The 19,705-nt window shown below is 43.6% G+C and overlaps 2 protein-coding genes across 5 annotated transcripts; one reads left to right on the top strand and one right to left on the bottom strand.

Moving 5' to 3' along the window:
- Nucleotides 1–427: 427 nt before the first annotated feature.
- Nucleotides 428–19,308, top strand: LOC148895441 (hsp70/Hsp90 co-chaperone CNS1 homolog). Of its 3 annotated transcripts, XM_089000835.1 has the most exons (11): nt 428–641; nt 1,093–1,210; nt 1,320–1,481; nt 1,585–1,662; nt 1,825–1,949; nt 2,070–2,156; nt 2,268–2,509; nt 2,584–2,668; nt 4,683–4,765; nt 8,255–8,371; nt 18,580–19,308. In XM_089000835.1, exons 1-10 carry the CDS (start codon nt 534–536, stop codon nt 8,352–8,354), a joined length of 1,188 nt encoding a protein of 395 aa, XP_088856961.1. In that variant the 5' UTR covers nt 428–533; the 3' UTR covers nt 8,355–8,371; nt 18,580–19,308. The 3 variants fall into 3 exon arrangements, with proteins under 3 accessions (XP_088856961.1, XP_088856960.1, XP_088856962.1); XM_089000834.1 differs by lacking the exon at nt 18,580–19,308 and having other exon boundaries at nt 8,255–9,580; XM_089000836.1 differs by lacking the exon at nt 18,580–19,308 and having other exon boundaries at nt 483–641; nt 1,093–1,214; nt 8,255–9,580.
- LOC148895442 (cornifelin homolog B-like) lies at nt 13,158–16,472 on the bottom strand. 2 transcript variants are annotated; one of them, XM_089000838.1, is made up of 4 exons: nt 14,638–16,467; nt 14,005–14,103; nt 13,735–13,922; nt 13,158–13,650 (listed from the first exon to the last, which is right to left on the bottom strand). In XM_089000838.1, the coding sequence occupies exons 2-4, from the start codon at nt 14,072–14,074 to the stop codon at nt 13,453–13,455; spliced, it is 456 nt and encodes a 151-aa protein (XP_088856964.1). In that variant the 5' UTR covers nt 14,075–14,103; nt 14,638–16,467; the 3' UTR covers nt 13,158–13,452. The 2 variants fall into 2 exon arrangements, with proteins under 2 accessions (XP_088856964.1, XP_088856963.1); XM_089000837.1 differs by having other exon boundaries at nt 14,005–16,472.
- Nucleotides 19,309–19,705: the final 397 nt, after the last annotated feature.

Below are 19,705 nucleotides of genomic sequence, written 5' to 3'. Positions count from 1 at the left end.
CGCCCCCCCCCCCCCCCCCCCCCCCCAACCTGAGAGTAGGGACCTATCATAGCTGTGTCCGGCGCCACCAGGTCTGGACATTAGGGATATATAAATGGGGCCGATACGACCAGTCAGACTTTAGTTCGCTGACGAAGCCTCTTGGATAGGAGGCGAAACGTCCGAAACCTTCACTTTTGTACAGATGACGGCTGAAGAAACCTTCTCATCGATTTCTTTTGGAATAAATAAATTACACTATTATTCAAAATATGCTGGAACATCAGTGGACCCAAACACTGTAATGAAAGGTGTTTATTGCCCTTTCCATAAAATAAAATGCGTGCGTACATTCATTTATCGTTGTTTTGTGTGCGCGTGTTTGTTCGCATTACCTACTTTGAAGTGGAAAATTTGGCGCATGGTTGTTTCCGCACGGACCATTTTCTGGTCGTACCACAATTTACACGCGCTTGGCAGTCTCTTACATTTCTCTTAATTTGACGGTGACGACGTTTTTGACTTGTGGAAAACTGCGCACCCAAATACCTTCCATGGCCTCTCCCGCTGTACAAAATGACAGCGACGATGACGACTTTTTTGCAGAAGCGTTCAAGCGCCACCGATACAAAAATGCCTTCAACGAAGAAACTTGGGAAGAGGTAAAAACTTAGTGTTGCTCTAAAAATAATTAACTGTGCAGCTTTGCTGACCAGGTGGATCACAGTCATATTTTATGGTTGCATACCTGGACCGCTTGCTGTTTGTATGGGTAAAAATATGCGAGCATGTAGACTGCATGCTACGTTGAACAACATATTGTAATGATTATGTTTTTGCTGTTACAGCGTCGTTTCCGGTGATTGTAGACACGAGCTATCAACGATGACGTTTTTATGGCAACGAACGACAGCTAATTACTGTCAGTGTGTATCTAACGAGAGAGGGGGAGGGACCGAACTTCATCAGAATGATTTGTCATTCTGTGATGGCTCCTTCTCTGAGCGACATGAACATTAATTTCTAAACTATACGAACAACCATCTGAATGTTTACACATTTATAAAGAAACGTGTTCACATAATCACGAACCTTTTCTCTGGTCTTATTAAGGAGTTTGATAAAATACCCATGTTCATGAAAACAGTACCCGATGAGTTCGACCCCAATGAATATCCAGAGCTAGCTCATATCCAGGCTATCATCCACGATGAAGACAGGACCCCAGCAGGTAGGTGTGTCACTAATGCTTTCCCTTTATTAATATGAGCGGTACTATGGTAACATCCTCGGTGTCCAACATTAATTAAGCAACACTGATTATTTGTCCTGTTCTCCAGAAAAAGCGCAAAGTTTAAAGGATGAGGGAAACGAATTTTTCAAAGAGAAGAATTACCAAAAGGCCATAGTGGCTTACACTGCAGCTTTGAAAAATAAATGTGGTGACCAAGACCTGGATACTGTTCTTCTCACCAATCGAGCAGCAGCTCACTTTCATCTTGGTACCACATTCTCCTTTTAACATCACAAATAAATCAAATTCTCTCTAAATGAGTACAGTACATCGTTAGTAGTACCATTTTGTACGTAATCTTTGACATGCAGGCAACATGCGATCTTCACTGAATGATGCTACAATCGCAAAGAAGATCTCACCGGGTCATCTTAAAGCCTTGATTCGAGGTACGTGAACGCGTGCGCACACACACACACACACACGCACAAATCCAGTGAAATGTCTGCCAGGGTTAAGCACACATCTACAAATAACATTCCATTTTTGCGGTCAACTTAACCCAGTGATCTGTCCATTTTTTCCCTTAATGATTATCTGTGTGTGTTCAGGTGCCCAGTGTTGCATTGAGTTGCATAAATTAACTTCAGCCATTCAATGGTGTGAAGAGGGTCTTAAAGCTCATCCAACAGACAAGAAGTTACAGGAACTAAGAACAGCAGCAGACAAACACAAGGTGGTCTCACTGCTCCATATTAGTGTCCAGCCATCCATCAGTTTACCATCCAAGTGCTTTTCCTCACTTGTGTCAATTTATATCATGCAATTATTTGTTTCAATTTGTTCTTTACCACAGAGGTCAGCAGAACGAGATGCTCGAAAGGCCAAGGTCAAAGAAAAGAAGTTAAACAATGAGAAAGAAGCTATTATGGCTGCAATAAAGGTTACAAAAAGATATGATGAAATCTTTGTTGTTTTTTTTAATATGTCCGTAACCGGGACAAGCATAAAGGTTACTCTCAATTTTGTCTGTTGCATGATGTTTTTCTTGTAGGAGCGAGGAATCAAGCTCCTCCAGCCTGTGAAGCCTCGTCAGTCAGATTCAGATGCTGAGGATGATGACAAAGAGTCTTTGACTGCAATAGCCGAGCTTAGCCAGGATGGTCTCAGCTCACACAAGGCCACGGGAGCTCAGGTCTTCCTGGATCAGCAGCACACCCTGCATTGGCCTGTGCTCTTCCTTTATCCAGAGCATCAGCAGAGTGACTTCATCTCTGCTTTCTGTGAGAACAACAGGTAGATCATGTTAAGAATACTCAGTAATTTTTGAAAAATGACAATCCTTTAATATATTTCTTTTTTTGCATCAGTTTTTTAGATCACTTTGCTGTCATGTTTGGGGACGAACTCCCACCTTGGGACGAGGAACAAAAATATCACCTGCAAAATTTGCAGGTTTGTTCTATGAAAGTAATTCATTCAGTGCCAGGCATTTTCACACATAAAAAAGAAAATACAATTAAATGGATAAAATTGAATTTTTGCATGAAATTAACATTTAAAAGTATAGTTTTGTAGAAGAACTTGGAGAATACAACTAATGTCCAAAACCAGTGGTGGGCCGTGCATGTCACTCCTAGGCCTTCAGTAGTGCTACATCTGAATCAATTAGCAAGGAGTGTGGTGTGATTTCCTACACATCCACTAGAGGATGTCGTTAACCAGGAAATAACTTGTTACTTAAAGAAATTTAATAAATACTGTCATTAAACTGTTCACATTTTTAATATGAATGTGTGAATTCATGATACCCTCATAAAATTGCAATATTAATTATTTGCTATTTTTGCCATCTTTGTAGCTGTCTAAACTTTCTTAATGAATCCATCTACTCTCTCTACTCTCTCTTTCTCTCCACATCCATAAAATAAATCAATTTCTTCCTCTCCTTAAGCCATTGTGAGTTGACAAAACCACAATTAAATAAACACAAAAATGTATTTGCTTCTGCAGCTCGCTACAGATATGGTGAGCTACTATAGCCCTGGCCAGTATGCGCTTTCCACTCGCGGCTAATGGTATTATGATTAGTGAATGACTAGCCAATCATAATTTGCGAAAACTCTGACATAGCCAGCACCTTCTAGGCTAGGTTGCCAACTCGAACTGTGATTTGTTAAAGCAACTGTTTCATCGCGTTGATTTTTATGCTCCAAAACCTGCAGAACTGATTGTGAAGGCGTCCAGGTAGATTTCTGACCTTGGTAACAAATGATGGCTGATATGTAATTGGTTAAATGCTTAAATAACAAAACACACGTCTGGAAGCAGCACAAAGGGAAAAAGCAATGAAAGGAAGCTGAAAGACAATTTGGAATTATTTAATAAGAATTCATGGACAAAATATAATTAACATTAGTCTGTGATTCAGATGTGTTTAGACCAGCAGAGAGGGCCTTGCAGGCCCTGATGACCCGCCACTGTCTGAAACAAATAAGTACATAATACATTCAGTTTTAGCGAATGTAGTGTATATCTCTGAAAGTTACCGAATATGACTGATTGAATTGGTGTTCCAAACACAAGTGTGTCATTATCATTAATTGCAGTGTCATTGTATACTCCACGTTTGCGTTTACGATTGCTATTTTGTAATACAGTACTTGTAAATCAGGGATCAGGAATCTTTTTGACTAAGAGAGCCATAAAGGTAAAAGATTCAGAAATGTTTTTAAGTGAGAGGCACACACGCATGCACACACGCGCAAACACGGACTCATGTTCCGTTCCCCATGTTTGTTAAAAAAAAATCCAGCCAAACAATCGGAATGAAAGTCAACTTGCCGGGTCCACAGCCGAAGTTACTGCTCGCTCTCCTGCACACTGCTCATTAGCTTGTACGCTTGCTTGCTGTAGTCTCTCTCAAGTATATTGATGCTAACGTTAGCATGTAGCTTGTCAAAGTGCCACTGACATTTGACTTTTTCATCAATGGTATTGTTTCCTTGCAAATTAGAATCAGAACCTTTTCTATCTTTGCATCTACGCTTTTCTGGGACTGTAAAGTGTTCTTGAGAGCTTTGAAAGGCGCTTGAAATGAAATGTATTTATTATTATTATTATTATTATTATTATTATTATTATTATTATTATCCACAAAGGCGAATCCTTCGGTCCATTCCAAACTGCAGTGTACGATACTCGTCGGGCTTATTTAAAAGGGGCGTTTACCTGTTTCAACATGAACGGTCAGTAGCATCCAATCAAAATGGCACTTTCTGCCAACTCCAGCCCAAACTGGATGAACAACGAAAAAGTAAGAATGTGTATTTAGTTTTATCAGCGAGCCAAATGCAATCATCAAAAGAGCCATATATGGCTCGCGAGCCATAGGTTCCCGACCCCTGTTGTAAATAATCCACTGAGCAAATGGTTTATTTGATCAGTAACCGCTTATTCTTTCCTGTAGTTGTTCTTTGAAGATGAAGAGAAGGAGACACTCTACAAAGTTGAACCAGAAACATCACTTTTAAAAGTGTTGCAACACAAAAGGTAATTATGTCCAAATACAGGTACCATTCGACTTACGACTGGCTCGACTTATGACCATGACAGCCAGACCCTTTTTTTTTATATTCTACGCCCGGCACCACAACGTGCTAGCAGCCTGGCAACACGTACGACAATTTTGATTGTCCACTATATCACTGAGAAGAAAAAATGTCCAATTTAGATTTCCAAAGAGTCTGTGGCTCCCAAGGAATCTTATACATAACCGTTCAAATGACTTTTTCGTTGCTGTCGCTATTTAACACATCCCTCCTCACTTTCCATACGGCGACACCCTGTGCCAGTCTTAAAGGACAACCGACGTCTCCGTACAAGTTGTGTCCATAATTTGTAAAATGGCTTCAAATGACTTCTACTGAGCGTATTTTACAAATATTCGACCGCATATAGCTATATTTTACGTTTTAAGACTCGCACTGAATATTCGGGAAGTCTTGTTTTTGAGTTGGTGACGAGTCCGTACGTGACGTCACTAAAGGACCATCCTTGACCGTAAAAAAGACGCATTGTAGGGTCCTTCCATCACGTCAATGTATTTTGCTGTACTTGTTTGGTCTGGGGACCTCGTGTTGCACCCAAAAGCCGCCAGAAGGCCAGAAGAGGGCATCCAAGCGCCATATAAGGAATTTATCAGCCTGTGGAAACGGAGGTGGCCACAGGAGGTCGCCATTTTGTGCCTCTTTTTTTGGGTGAGAGATTTTCCCCCAATGTTGCCTCAAAATAGCAGAAATAAATTCTTTAATCAATTGCAAACATGTATGCTTTCCTCTTCAGAACTATTTGAATCATATTCATAACTGGATGTGTAACAAGAAAGCATATTCTCCGAATCTGAAGCCATTGTTTTGATTCACAAGCAACGCAAGACGTGACGCCACGAACTGGGGGCGGGACTTTCTGAAAATGCCCAATTTGCAGCTCAATTTTTTGCAGATTTTGGACACTTTAAGTCATTTTTATTGGTGTTTTGCATTTGACTAAAAATATACTGTGTGTTTTGGGTATTTTAGATGCTATAAAACGTTTTCCTGGTGTCAGTTAAAAAACAAAAAAGTGACGTCGGTTGCCCTTTAAAGGTGTCACGTGAGGAATCTAATATTGCCTAATGTGCGAACATTTGCGAACAAATAAATGTTCACCAAAATGTACACTGACATCCTTACTTAATTTTAATGTCTTCCTCTTTCCATTTTGGTAACCCAATGGCAGGTGTCCTGAGATGTGGACCGCTTAATTCCACACTGTGAAGTCATGTTACTTTTTACTGGAGTTCGTTTCCAGATACAATTAAGACAAAAAGAAAGTTAATGCTAATCTACTTGTTCAGTCTCATTTGAAAAAAAATCAATGCAGACTTGAATTGTTAAACAGAAAAATAATGGAATCAGAACTATCTAATCAATTCCCACCCGTACGTAATTGCAGCTCTCTTAAGATCTTAGCTGTATTTTGATTGCTGTTTAGTCATAAATCAATGTCAACTTAAACCCCTTTTACGTGTGTTCATGACTAAGACCTGTCGCAGGAAATAAATTCATATTACTGATACTCTAAATGCACTACATGTCGTGTTTTCAGGCGCAGTAGGAGAGGTGTGCTAATTTTGTCTTTTTAATGAGCATGAACTATTTGTCAGCCACTGCGTTTGCCTCTTGCAAAATTTCTTACCGTGAAGGCGGTGATTCTCAACAGTTGTCAATTGATGATAAATGCTATGTTGATAGTGACTCATAATTGAACTACAAAAACGTTGGTGAAAGCAGTAAAATGCATATGTCTACCTTGAAGACTTTTTCAGAGTTGGGCACTTTACAAGTCTGTTCTTCCTTATTTCCCTGGGCACACCTACATCACTGCACCGCCCTCCTTATTCACCAAAAGTTTTTTCAAGCGCTTTTGTTCTTACTTTTCACCCGCCCCCGTCCTCCCTTAAAGAAAAGGCAAAAATAAGCTTCAGTGCAGAACGCTGAGGGAGAGGGGTTTGAGAATCCAGCAAAATGATTGAAAGCTCATCGGCGGGATAAGTCCCGATTCACATCCGCTTGCCTTACAGACATCAACTTGTGGGTATGACGAACCGTTTCCCATCACACATATGTGCCACAAAGAGAACACACATTTTCCTTCTTCCCACCATCAGTCTCCTCCTCTTCCTCCTATGCGTAGACTTTTCTATCCGCATTGTGTGAGTCAAGCAAAAAAATGCTCGCGTTCAATTCACTCTCCGCATCCACTACCAGTGTGCTAGTTTTGAAACTACTCCCGCTCCAGGGTGTCTCATCATCCCCACTAATAGTACCATCCTCCTACCAAAAGTTGGACTCCCGCTGTATCTTCTGTTGAAAAATTCATCCATGAACATGGGCATCCCTTTGTCTCTGTCTTTGTCCTCCTCCTCTTCTTCTCCTCTACATGCAGACAGAATATGTGATAAGCATTCCCACTGCCTCATTTGCTAAGCAGTATACATGTTTTCCTTTACCACATGCACGTTTGAACCGGTTTATAAGCAGTTTTTGCCCCCAGCCCATTTCGCCTGAATCAGTTAATTATCTTTGGCCGTCTCATGTTGGCGTCAAAATTGTATATAAAACGTCCCACGTATGTGCATGACTGAAACAAAAACACAAACAAAATACACACGAACGCACACACACGAATATGTATACCGGCGCTTTCCGACTTCCAAGTATTCGTATTACGAACAACAGTTCATATGAACATTTTTGCGTGTATGTCGAAAATGTTCGGACGGAGATGCTGTAAGTTAGATTTTGTATGAGGCGCTTTTTTTCAGGGGGCTCCACTGTCACACACATGAAGCACACGCACGCACACAGAGGCATTAAAGATTTCAAGGGCTGGATGTTTACGCAAGGACACCAAGGCGGCGCAAGGCTATGCTGAAGTGTTACTGAGTTCAGGGCCATTCGCTGAGCTCGCTTGCGATTGGCTGCGTAGATTAAGTGGGCGGGGAGTAAATCCCTCTTCCCGGTTGAGGCTCCGCGAAGGAGCAGGCGATGCTCATGTGTGTGTGTATGTGCCAGCAGCTTCAGTAACGGCTTATTGAAGACCCAAGGATATATGTCGTCGTACGAACGTACGGCTTACGTCGTAAGCTAAGGTATCACTGTAGTTTATTGGTGCATTGCACGTGAAAGATAGGCTGGGTGTTTTTTGGTCAGTCATCAATGAGATAGTAGGGCCAGAAGAAAACCCTGTTCCATCCTTGCTTAGTCTGTTCTTTAAAAAATAAATAAATAAAAATATGTGTCCCAAAACGGTTTGCCCCATCATTTATGAACATCAGGAATGGTCGTGCAAGTTGAAAAACTTGATTGAAGTTGTCATCTTAATTGTGTATTAATGTGCACGTTTTCAAGAATTCAATTTTGAAGAGAATATTATCCTGCCAGCTTGTTTCGATTTGACTTCCTTCACCCTCTTTACCTTGCACTCTGTGTCTTGCAGGTTTTTTGTCAAGGTTGGTACGCCTAGCTTCATCATTTTGGTGAATGGTTCAACATTCTGGAAGCAGTATTTAACAGGAAAGAAAATACGGGCATTGTGAGAATACTGCCCATCACAGTATGTACTTTGTATATTACCATATATTCTGGTGTATTACCCCCCCCCCCCCCCACACACACACACACACACTTTTTTTTCAACTCTGCGACTTTTTGATACAACCCGATTTATTCATGTTTTGTTTGATTTTTTTAATGTCAAACATCCATAAGCTGTGTAGGAGTGAATACAAAGAATATAGTTGAGCGAAAATAAGCATCTTGAGTTGCGTTGAAACTGGACCGCAGTGAATGAAGCCAAAATGGGAGTCTAAAGCAGGATGACGCTGTCAACCACTTATATGCCTGTCAATTTCTATGTAGCCAGATCATGAAGTATTTCTAGCATGACAGTCTTTAGAAAGAGATTTGATATTAAACGGGGCGTAATTTATAATTTTCCAGATGTGGAGCATTCACTCTCTCCAAATATTGTACAGTAATCCCTCGTTTTTTGTGGTTAATGGGGACCATTAGCAATAGAAGAAAATCCGTGAAGTAGAGTAATATAATAACTTGCGTGATAAAACAGATTGGGGTGCTGAACAGAGCTGAGAAGATGAACAGCCAATCCACATGGCTGTAAACCAGGAGATATCGTCCTGACATTGGGTGACGTCAGCCCTGGGAACCAATCAAGCTACAGCTATATACAAAACCTCTTAGTCATTCGGGATTCTTTTTTATTCTGAATGTTTTCTTTTCCCTGATCAAAAAAATCTGTGGTGCACTGAAACCGCGATAAGTGAACCGCTAGGGATCACCGTAGTCGTCATTTTTTTAAGGATAACCCATTTTTCTGTGATTTGACAATTTTAAATTTTTGTTGTATTTTTAATGAATTCCCGGCCAATGAGTTGCCCACAGACACCGTCGTCCACTATGCTGCGATCAAGCCACTCACTGTCTTGGCCGTCCAAAAAATATTGGAGCAATGGAAGCGAACGAGAAGTAAGGCAACATCAAGCAATTAGAAAGAAATCTCATGGGCTTGGTCATTGTTACACTGAAACCATACTAAATTACAAAACGTGACAGGAATAGATAGTCTTTCTTTTTCTAACTCCCCTCTAGTTTTGCATTTTTAGGTGCTAAACAGCAAAATGCCAGGCCTCCAGTTTGTTGCTGGTCATTGTTTTTGTTTCTGTTTCTTTTAATGGATTAAAACTGGAAATGTAAATTCCTTGTGTTTAACATACGTGGCCATTAAATCTGATTCAGAATCTTATCAGTTGCTATGGAGTTGCAGTGGTCTGTTAATGATTTGGTTGTCAATTATGTCACCTCGTTCTGTCATGGAGTCATGATGTCTTTCGGTATCTCAGCGCGGCTTATTTAGTGACACGTGGTTAGTATTTTTTTTCAATACAATCCATCCATCCATCCATCCATCCATCCATCCATCCATCCATCCATCCATCCATCCATCTTCTGCCGCTTATCCGGGGTCGGGTCGCGGGGGCAGCAGCTTCAGTAGGGAAGCCCAGACTTCCCTCTCCCCAGCCACTTCTTCCAGCTCGTCCTGGCGGATCCCGAGGCGTTCCCATGCCAGCTGGGAGACATATTCTCTCCAGCGTGTTCTGGGTCGTCCCCGGGGTCTCCTGCCAGTGGGACATGCCCGGAACACCTCGCGAGGGAGACGTCCCGGGGGCATCCTAATCAGATGCCCGAGCTACCTCATCTGGCTCCTCTCGATGTGGAGGAGAAGCGGCTCGACTTTGAGCCCCTCCCGGATGACCGAGCTTCTCACCCTATCTCTAAGGGAGAGCCCGGACACCCGACGGAGAAAGCTCATTTCGGCCGCTTGCATCCGGGATCTCGTTCTTTCGGACACAACCCATAGCTCGTGACCATAGATGAGGGTTGGGACGTAGATCGACCGGTAGATTGAGAGCTTTGCTTTTTGGCTCAGCTCCTTCTTCACCACGACAGATCGGTACAAAGTCCGCATCACGGCAGACGCCGCACCGATCCGCCTGTCGACCTCTCGATCCCTTTCACCCTCACTCGTGAACAAGACACCCAGATACTTAAACTCCTCCACTTGAGGCAAAATCTCCTCCCCGACCCGGAGAGGGCACTCCACCCTTTTCCGACTGAGAACCATTGTCTCAGATTTGGAGGTGCTGATTCTCATCCCAGCGGCTTCACATTCGGCTGCGAAACGCTCCAGCGAGAGTTGGAGAGCTCCACGTGAAGGCCCCAACAGTACAACATCATCTGCAAAAAGCAGAGATGCTATACTGAGGCTACCAAAACGGAAACCTTCAGCGCTTCGGCTGCGCCTAGAAATTCTGTCCATAAAGGTTATGAACAGAATCGGTGACAAAGGGCAGCCTTGGCGGAGCCCAACCCTCACTGGAAACGATTCCGACTTACTGCCGGCAATGCGAACCAGACTCTGACATCGGTCATATAGGGACCGAACGGCCCGTATCAGCCGCTCCTGTACCCCATACTCCCGAAGTACCCTCCACAGAACTCCACGAGGGACACGGTCAAACGCTTTCTCCAAGTCTACAAAACACATGTAGAGTGGTTGGGCGAATTCCCATGCGCCCTCGAGGACCCTGCTAAGGGTGTAGAGCTGGTCCACTGTTCCGCGGCTGGGACGAAAACCACACTGTTCCTCCTCAATCTGAGGCTCGACTTTCCGACGGACCCGCCCCTCTAGGACCCCTGAATAGACCTTTCCAGGGAGGCTGAGGAGTGTGATCCCTCTGTAGTTGGAACACACCCTCCGGTCCCCTTTTTTAAAAAGGGGGACCACCACCCCGGTCTGCCAATCCAGAGGCACTCTCCCCGATGACCACGCAATGTTGCAGAGGCGTGTCAGCCAGGACAGCCCCACAACATCCAGAGCCTTTAGGAACTCCGGTCGGATCTCATCCACCCCCGGGGCCTTGCCACCGAGGAGCTTTTTAACCACCTCGGTGACTTCAGTCACAAGGATCGAAGGGCCCACCTCGGAGTCCCCAGACACTGCTTCCTCCAAGGAAGGCGTGTTGGTGGAGTTGAGGAGGTCTTCGAAGTACTCTGCCCACCGGTTCACGACGTCTCGAGTCGAAGTCAGCAGCGCCCCACCCTCACTGTACACAGTGTTAGTGGTGCACTGCTTTCCCCTCCCGAGACGCCGGATGGTGGACCAGAATTTCTTCGAAGCGGTCCGGAAGTCGGCTTCCATGGCCTCACCGAACTCTTCCCATGCCCGTGTTTTTGCCTCGGCGACCACAGAGGCTGCATTCCGCTTGGCTAGTCGATACGTGTCAGCTGTCTCAGGAGTCCCACAGGCTATATAAGCCCGGTAGGACTCCTTCTTCAGCTTTACGGCATCCCTTACTACTGGTGTCCACCAGCGAGTACGGGGATTGCCTCCACGACAGGCACCAACCACCTTACGGCCGCAACTCTGATTTGCCGCCTCAGCAAGGGAGGTACGGAACATGGTCCATTCGGACTCAATGTCCCCCACCTCCCCCGGGACATGTGTATAGTTCTGCCGGAGGTGGGAGTTGAAACTACTTCTGACAGGGGATTCTGCCAGACGTTCCCAACAAACCCTCACAACACGTTTGGGTCTTCCAGGTCGGACTGGCATCTTCCCCCACCAACGGAGCCTACTCACCACCAGGTGGTGATCAGTTGACAGCTCCGCCCCTCTCTTCACTCGAGTGTCCAAAACATGAGGCCGCAAATCCGATGATACAACTATAAAGTCAATCATCGAACTGCGACCAAGGGTGTCCTGGTGCCACGTGCACATATGGATACCCTTATGTTTGAATAAAGTGTTTGTTATAGACAATCCGTGTTGAGCACAGAAGTCTAATAACAAGACACCACTCCTGTTCTGATCGGGGGGGGCCATTCCTCCCAATCACGCCCTTCCAGGTCCCACTGTCATTGCCCACATGAGCATTGAAATCGCCCAGCAGAACAAGGGAGTCCCCAGGGGGAGCGCTCTCCAGCACACCCCCTAAGGTCTCCAAAAAGGATGGGTACACTGAACTGCTGTTTGGTGCATATGCACAGACAACAGTCAGAACCCGTCCCCCCACCTGAAGGCGGAGGGAAGCAACCCTTTCGTCTACTGGGGTGAATCCCAATGTACAGGCGGCGAGTCGGGGGGCAATAAGTATGCCGACACCTGCTCTACGCCTCTCACCGTGGGCAACTCCAGAGTGGAAGAGAGTCCAACCCCTCTCGAGAGGGCTGGTATCGGAACCCAGGCTGTGTGTGGAGGCAAGCCCAACTATGTCTAGTCGGAACTTTTCAACCTCGTGCACCAGCTCAGGCTCCTTCCCTGTAAGAGAGGTGACATTCCACGTCCCCAGAGCTAGCTTCTGCAGTCGAGGGTCGGACCCCCAGGGTCCCCGCCTTTGGCTGCTGCCCAGCTCACATTGCACCCGACCCCTCTGGCCCCTCCCATGGGTGGTGAGCCCTTGAGAAGGGGGACCCACGTTTCCTCTTCGGGCTGAGCCCGACCGGGCCCCATGGGTGTAGGCCCGGCCACCAGGCGCTCGCCAACGAGCCCCATCTCCAGGCCTGGCTCCAGAGAGAGGCCCCGGTGACCCGCGTCCGGGCAAGGGAAAACTAGGTCCATTTGACTTTCTCATCATACGGGGTCTTCTGAGTCGTACTTTGTCTGGTCCCTCACCCAGGACCTGTTTGCCATGGGTGACCCTACCAGGGGCATGAAGCCCCAGACAACCTAGCTCCTAGGATCATTGGGACACACAAACCCCTCCACCACGGTAAGGTGACGACTCATGGAGGGGCTCAATACAATCTCAATACAATCAATACTCAATACAATCCATCTTTATTTATATCATGCTCTCACAACAGTTGCAAAGTACTTTTTACAGAAGCATTAAGATAAAAACAAGAATAGAACAGAATACATGATTTAAAATGTGCCTCGATGGAAGTGTTGTCAAATGTGAAAAATAATCTTTGACACGGATTGTTATACTGGAGTATCAATTGGTGTAATCAAGGAGATGATGATCATTAAACAAGCAAAAAGAAACTTCGATCAAGTCCAGACTGACTGCAAATAAAAACAAAGTCGAACTCTCATAACTACATTGATAAGTCTTAGTAGTGAGGAACATAAGAAGGCGGTGGGTCTGGCTCCCTGATTATCACGACTGGAGGCTGAGAGATAAATTGTTGGTTGTTGATCACTTGAATAACCGTTGGAGGTTTGTTTCGGTATTTCAGCTCACGGTGCATCTGACACCAGCTGCACCATGCGCAGAAACAGCTTGTAGCAATGTCCTTACAGAGGGATCCCTAGGAGGAAGGTACAAAATGGATTTGAAAGTTAAGAATGAATGTCTACTTGTCACAAATGGTTCCCAGCTTGAACTATCTTACCTTGATGCCAAATTTGCTCCGCATGCTTGCTCTTAGAGACAGGGCCGCAGGCGGCGCAAACAGAGGGATCTCACAAATGACACACAAGGCAGGGCTGAATATGTCACACAATGGGAGACATCGGTTCTCTCCATATTTGCCTGCGACTGAGCATGCCAAGCAAGGGCAGCACCAGAAACCGTAGCAGCCTGAGCGCAAACGAAACCGAAAGTATAATCATTGATTGTGAAAAACTGGTCTGATGCTATTTTTGTAACGATAGGGACGTACATGTACTCGCACTATCACAGCAATCCATAAGGTCAGAATTCCAGTCAGTGAGAGCAGGTTGGGAGGCCATCTCTGTTTCAAGAACTTGAGCACCAATACCTACGGGGGGAAAAAACATAATTCATAGATTGACAGATGGACAAGGACAAGAATATGCCTAAAGAGTCATTGAGTGTATTCAACTGAATGAATTTGGGCGATTGGGTGTCATCCAGTTCAGGGTGTCCCCCATGGTTCTGCCCTAAGTTAGCTGTAATAGTCTCCAGCACACCTCGTGAGGATAAGATGAATAAATGGATGGATTTATGTTTCAGCGTTCACTGAAAAAGGCAGCCCTTATCAATAAAGATTGTTGTTATGTAATGGAAATGTAAAACACTCCTATGATAGATGTTGATACAAGTTCTATAAACACTATTAAATTCAGGATATTTAAAAATAAAAGCAATGTAAACCGTATTACATTCAGGTTTGGTAATAAAATGCATTTATTAGTCAATTATTTTAGGCCAGTGGTTCTTAACCTTGTAAACACATTCATGAAAGACAGGGAAAAACATATTGCAGAAGCCTCGTTCAAACCGGATCTTGAAAAACATGAGCAAATCATTATTTTTGCATTTATTTTTTTACCTGATGAAGATTGATGATGTTGTCTTGGTGCAGGTGCAGTCAATGAAGAGATCCAAGGAAAGTCACCCCTTAAGGAGTGCTTTTCTGAAAAATGCTGCCAAACTTGAATGTATACAGGGAAATGAAAGTAAAAAGGAAGTTGTCTAAACTTTTTGGTTCACCGAAGATCTACTTTCCAAGTCGCCAAGCCCTGTGTTTGCCCAATTCGACATCATCATCGCAGAAGTAACCACAACACATTTTTTTTTCACACACACACACACACACGCATAACACGATGAACAAGAGCCATGACTCTAACATGAATTTTAAAAAATGTTACAAAACCGGTACAGTACTGTCAATCTCAGAGTTTGAAAAGGAGGAAATCGCTGCCTCGCTTTGTGTGTGACCTGAAACTGAGGCAGAAGCAGGGATGCAGGCGTGCACGAGTGTATCAATCAATGTACTCAGAGCCTCCCCGACTCTTAACTTTATGAAAATTTGAGTAAAATGTCAGGTATCCTACCTGACATTTCCACATGGATGCGTTATCTTTGGTGCCTTGACATCATGCCACAATGCATTTATTTAAACTCAATTTTCTTTAAAGGACAACCGACGTCACTTTTTTGTTTCTTAACTGACATCAGAAAAACATTTTATAGCATCTAAAATACCCAAAACACGGAGTGTGATATTTTTAGTCAAATGCAAAACCAAGCTCCGTGTGAGGAATTAATCAGCCCGTTTCCACAGGCTGATAAATTCCTTACATGGAGCTTGGTCGCACTCTTCTGGCTCTTTTTGGTGCAATATGACGTTTTCAGATCAAACAAGTACAGCAAAATGCATTGACGTGATGGAAGGACTGCTACAATGTGTCCTTTTTTTTCGGTCAGGGGCGGTCCTTCAGTGTCGTAACGTCCGGACTCGTCACCAACTCAAAAACAAGACTTCCGGAATATTCAGTGTGAGTCTCAAAGGGTAAAATATAGCTATATGCGGTGGAATCTTTGTAAAATATGCTCAGTAGAAGTCATTTGAAGCCATTTTACAAATTATGGCCACAACTTGTCCGGAGACGTCGGTTGTCCTTTAAACAACTCAGCAAAATGAAACCAATGCAAAGTATATCAGAATCTGTTTATTTTGCTTCTGACCATTATTGTCAATGGAGTGATAGAAAGCCAGCAGTATGGCTGATAAGGCATTGTTTATCATACCGTCCTCAGGCTGGGTGATTATGGCAAAAAAATAACCAGGATCTGAATGTTGAAAATGATTGAATATCAACTTATCACAATGGCAATCTAATTTATTTTGATTTCAAGATGGCAACGCGATAGTGGCTGCCTTTACAGCAGCTCCGAGATTTTGTTTTTCTACTTATTATTTTTACTTTTATCTTCCATTCATAACTTTGTTGTTAAATTGGAATTTCTCCAACGTAAGACAAATAAAGGTTATCTCTTCTCATCTCATATTTTGTCTTTCCATGAACATTGAAGCGAGTGGAACCATGATTACAATGTCATGAAGTACTGTAGTCTGATTGTGATTTCACCATTCATTCAGAATAATAACGATCACTGGCCGCCTCTACGAGTCAATCGCTTGTCTTTGCTCTGTGATGTCCAAAGTCAGTCGGCACCTGCTCAGATCTCCCATACCCAAAGCAGGAAGCACCACCATCAGGCTTGTGAACGGTGCATTGTGTGAAAGCGTCAACATTACTTCAACAACAAAATGGGTGTAGACTGGTGCCTGCTGAGAGAAAATCAGTGGTGGCCGTCAGGGCCTGCCTGCAATGCCTTCTCTGCCGGCCTAAGAAAATCTGAATCACCGACTAATGTGAATTATATTTTGTTCATAAATTCTGATTAAATAATTCCAAATTGTCTGTCAACTTCCTTTCATTGCTTTTCCCCCTTTGTGCTGCTTTCAGATGTGTGTTTTAGTATTTAAGCATTTAACCAATCACATTTCAGCCATCATTTGTTACCAGGGTCCGAAATCTACCTGGATGCCATCACTATGACATTTGCGGGCCCTGGAGCATAAAAATCAATCGTGATGGAACTGTTGCTTTAACCAATCAGAGTTCGAGTTGGCAACCCAACAGGAAAGGCACTGGAAACGTCAGTTTTCACAAACTGGCTCGTCACATGAACGGCTAGTCACGAGTCATCATTGTATCACTCGCCGCTAGTCATTAAGAGCGTACGAGAAAGAGCTCACACACTGTATCGGTAGCGAACTGCATAAGCATATATATTGTTGTGTTGATTTAATGGCGGTTTTGTCAACCCACAATGGCTGAAGGAGGAGAAGAAATTGATTTGGTTGCAGATATACTGTACAGTACTGTTACAGCCATTTTCAAGGCGCTTTTTTCAAGAAGAGATGGACATTATTAAGGTTGGACAGCTCCGAAGCAAGCAAAAATAGCAAATAATATTGAAATTTTATGAGGTTATCACGAATCCACACGTTCATAGTAAAAATTTGTTTTCCACATTCATTTTAGTTTAATGACAGTACAGTACAGTGACACCTCAACTTACGAACTTAATTGGTTCCCAGACACAATGTGTAAGGCGAAAAGTGTGTATCTAAAAAAAAATCCCATAGGAAACCATTAAAATGGGAATAATCCGTTTCCGAGTTTCCATAAAATATACTTTTCAACTAAATAAGCCTTAAAACTACGTACAATATACCTTATTCTATGTATAATATATGTGCTATTGTATTGTAATGAAAGAAATACACTGCATTGTATCATAAAGTCACTTTATTTACATTTGTGATGGTCATTTATGGCTTGATGGAATGGAAAGAGAGGCGCATTACATGAGGACTGTAATTAAAGAAATAAACTGCTGTAAAATAAAGTTGTATTTAGCTTTTTGATGGTCGTTGATGGCTTATGGAAGGAGAGTCATCTTCCATAAGGGCTGTTGGTAACTTAACCTCTGGTGCTGTTCGGTCGTGTGCTTCCGCCGAAGATCACTCCGCCAGCCGTGGTGGGTGTGTATTATGAAAATAGTGCTTATTATAAGGTTTAATTTTCATAAATTTGACGTTTGTAAGACAAAAAGTTTGTAAGTTGAGGTCTCACTACATGTATTCGTCACAAGTTATTTCCTGGTCAAAAGCACCCTCCAGTGGTGGTGTAGTAATATAACACCACACTCGCTGCTGATTGATTCACACGTAGCAGGAGTGAGGGTGACATTCAAGCCAGCCACTGGAGAAAGTACGTGTTTAGAATTAATCTTCACGCATGGTACTTCAGGGGTGGATTGTTGTAGAGTTTATGGTAACTACAGTATTCTTATGTAACAGTAATTTATAACGTCGACACATTACACCTGTCAAGTGGAAATACTGCGAAGATTAAATGATGAAACACGCAATATTGTATGTTTTGAATATGTCATCGAATGTACTTCACGAAGACAAAATGCAAACGACTTGTCTGTTCTCGCTCGGCTTTATCGAATATATTATATAATTTGTAAAATGGCTTCAAATGACTTCTACTGAGCGTATTTTACAAAGATTCCACCGCACATAGCTATATTTTACGTTTTAAGACTCGCGCTGAATATTCTGTAAGTCTTGTTTTTGAGTTGGTGACGAGTCCGTACATTACGTCCCTGAAGGAACTCCCCTAACCGAAAAAAAGGACACATTGTAGCAGTCCTTCCATCACGTCAATGCATTTTGCTGTACTTGTTTGGTCTGAAAACGTCGTGATGCACCAAAAAGAGGCAGAAGAGGGCGACAAAGCTCCATGTAAGGAATTTATCAGCCAGTGGAAACGGGCTGATTAATTCCTTACTTTGTCGCCATTTTGTGCCTCTTTTCTGGTGATCGTTTCTCTCCAATGTTGCCTCAAAATGGCACGGAATAAATTCTTTAATCGATTGCAAACATGTATGCTTTCCTCTTCAGAACTATTTGAATCATATTCATCAGACCTTCAAGTTCCTGGGAATCACAGTCTCCCAGGACATGAAGTGGGAGGTCAACACCAACACTATCCTGAAAAAGGCCCAACAGAGAATGTACTTCCTGAGGCTGCTAAAGAAGCATGGCCTGCCACAGGAGGTGCTGCAACATTTCTACACGGCTGTCATCGAATCCATCCTGTGTTCTTCCATCACCGTTTGGTTCGGGGCCGCCACAAAAATGGACAAAATCCGACTTCAACGGACAGTTAGGACGGCGGAAAAAATCATTGGCACCGCCCTACCCACTCTCGAGGACTTGCACACTGCAAGAATCCAAACTAGGGCGCGGAAAATCCTACTGGACCCTCCGCGCCCTGCCCACCACCTTTTCAAGCTACTCCCCTCAGGCAGGCGCTACCGATCCATGCGCACCAAATCCAGCAGACATTTAAACAGCTTCTTCCCCCAAGCCATTAACTCTTTGAACTCTTTCAACAGTAGCCAAAATGGAACTGTATAGTGCCACTTAGCAGTTTTTTTTTACGACGATACTAGTGCAGCGTGTTCTACCGGAAACAAATTCCTTGTGTGGTCTACATACTTGGCAATAAAGATGATTCTGATTCTGATTCTGATCACTGGATGTGTAACAAGAAAGTTTCTCCGAATCTGAAGCAATTGTTTTGATTCTCCAGCAATGCAAGATGTCTTGGTGTGACGTCACGAACTGGGGGCGGGACTTTGGGGCGGGAAAATGCCCAATTCGCAGCTCAATTTTTTTTGCAGATTTTGGACGCTTTAAGTCATTTTTGTTGGTGTTTTGCATTTGAATAAAAATATCATAATGCGTGTTTTGGGTATTTTAGATGCTATAAAACCTTTTTCTGATGTCAGTTAAAAAACAAAAAAGTGACGTCGGTTGTCCTTTAAATATTACATTCTGACATTTTGTTGAAAAGTGGCCGCGCGTGCGTGCGTGTTTGCGCGCGTTTTTTATGTGTGCGCGGGCGTACCCTGTATGTTTGTATGTCCGCGCACGCCCGTGTGTGTTTGTGTGCGCGCGCGCCCCGCCTGTGTGTGTGCGTGTGTGTGTGCGCGCGCGCGTGTGTGTGTGTGTGTGTGCGCGC

This window comes from Hippocampus bargibanti, linkage group LG07 (assembly GCF_051943395.1).
Source record: "Hippocampus bargibanti isolate YZ-2025 linkage group LG07, ASM5194339v1, whole genome shotgun sequence".
Taxonomy (NCBI): Eukaryota; Metazoa; Chordata; class Actinopteri; order Syngnathiformes; family Syngnathidae; genus Hippocampus; species Hippocampus bargibanti.
The sequence above is the reverse complement of the archived record's forward strand: the minus strand, read 5'-3'. Positions and strand labels throughout refer to the sequence as shown.

Bases quoted from the DNA above. Each gene is read 5' to 3' on its own strand.
- LOC148895442 (XM_089000837.1), bottom strand. From the start codon at position 14,122: ATGTTTTTTCCCCCCGTAGGTATTGGTGCTCAAGTTCTTGAAACAGAG. The intron at 13,923-14,004 runs GTACGTCCCTAT...GTTTGCGCTCAG, and splicing joins CTGTGATAGTGCGAGTACAT to GCTGCTACGGTTTCTGGTGC. The intron at 13,651-13,734 runs GTAAGATAGTTC...CCTTCCTCCTAG, and splicing joins GGAGCAAATTTGGCATCAAG to GGATCCCTCTGTAAGGACAT.
- LOC148895441 (XM_089000835.1), top strand. From the start codon at position 534: ATGGCCTCTCCCGCTGTACAAAATGACAGCGACGATGACGACTTTTTT. The intron at 1,211-1,319 runs GTAGGTGTGTCA...CCTGTTCTCCAG, and splicing joins TGAAGACAGGACCCCAGCAG to AAAAAGCGCAAAGTTTAAAG. The intron at 2,669-4,682 runs GTTTGTTCTATG...TCTTTCCTGTAG, and splicing joins ATCACCTGCAAAATTTGCAG to TTGTTCTTTGAAGATGAAGA.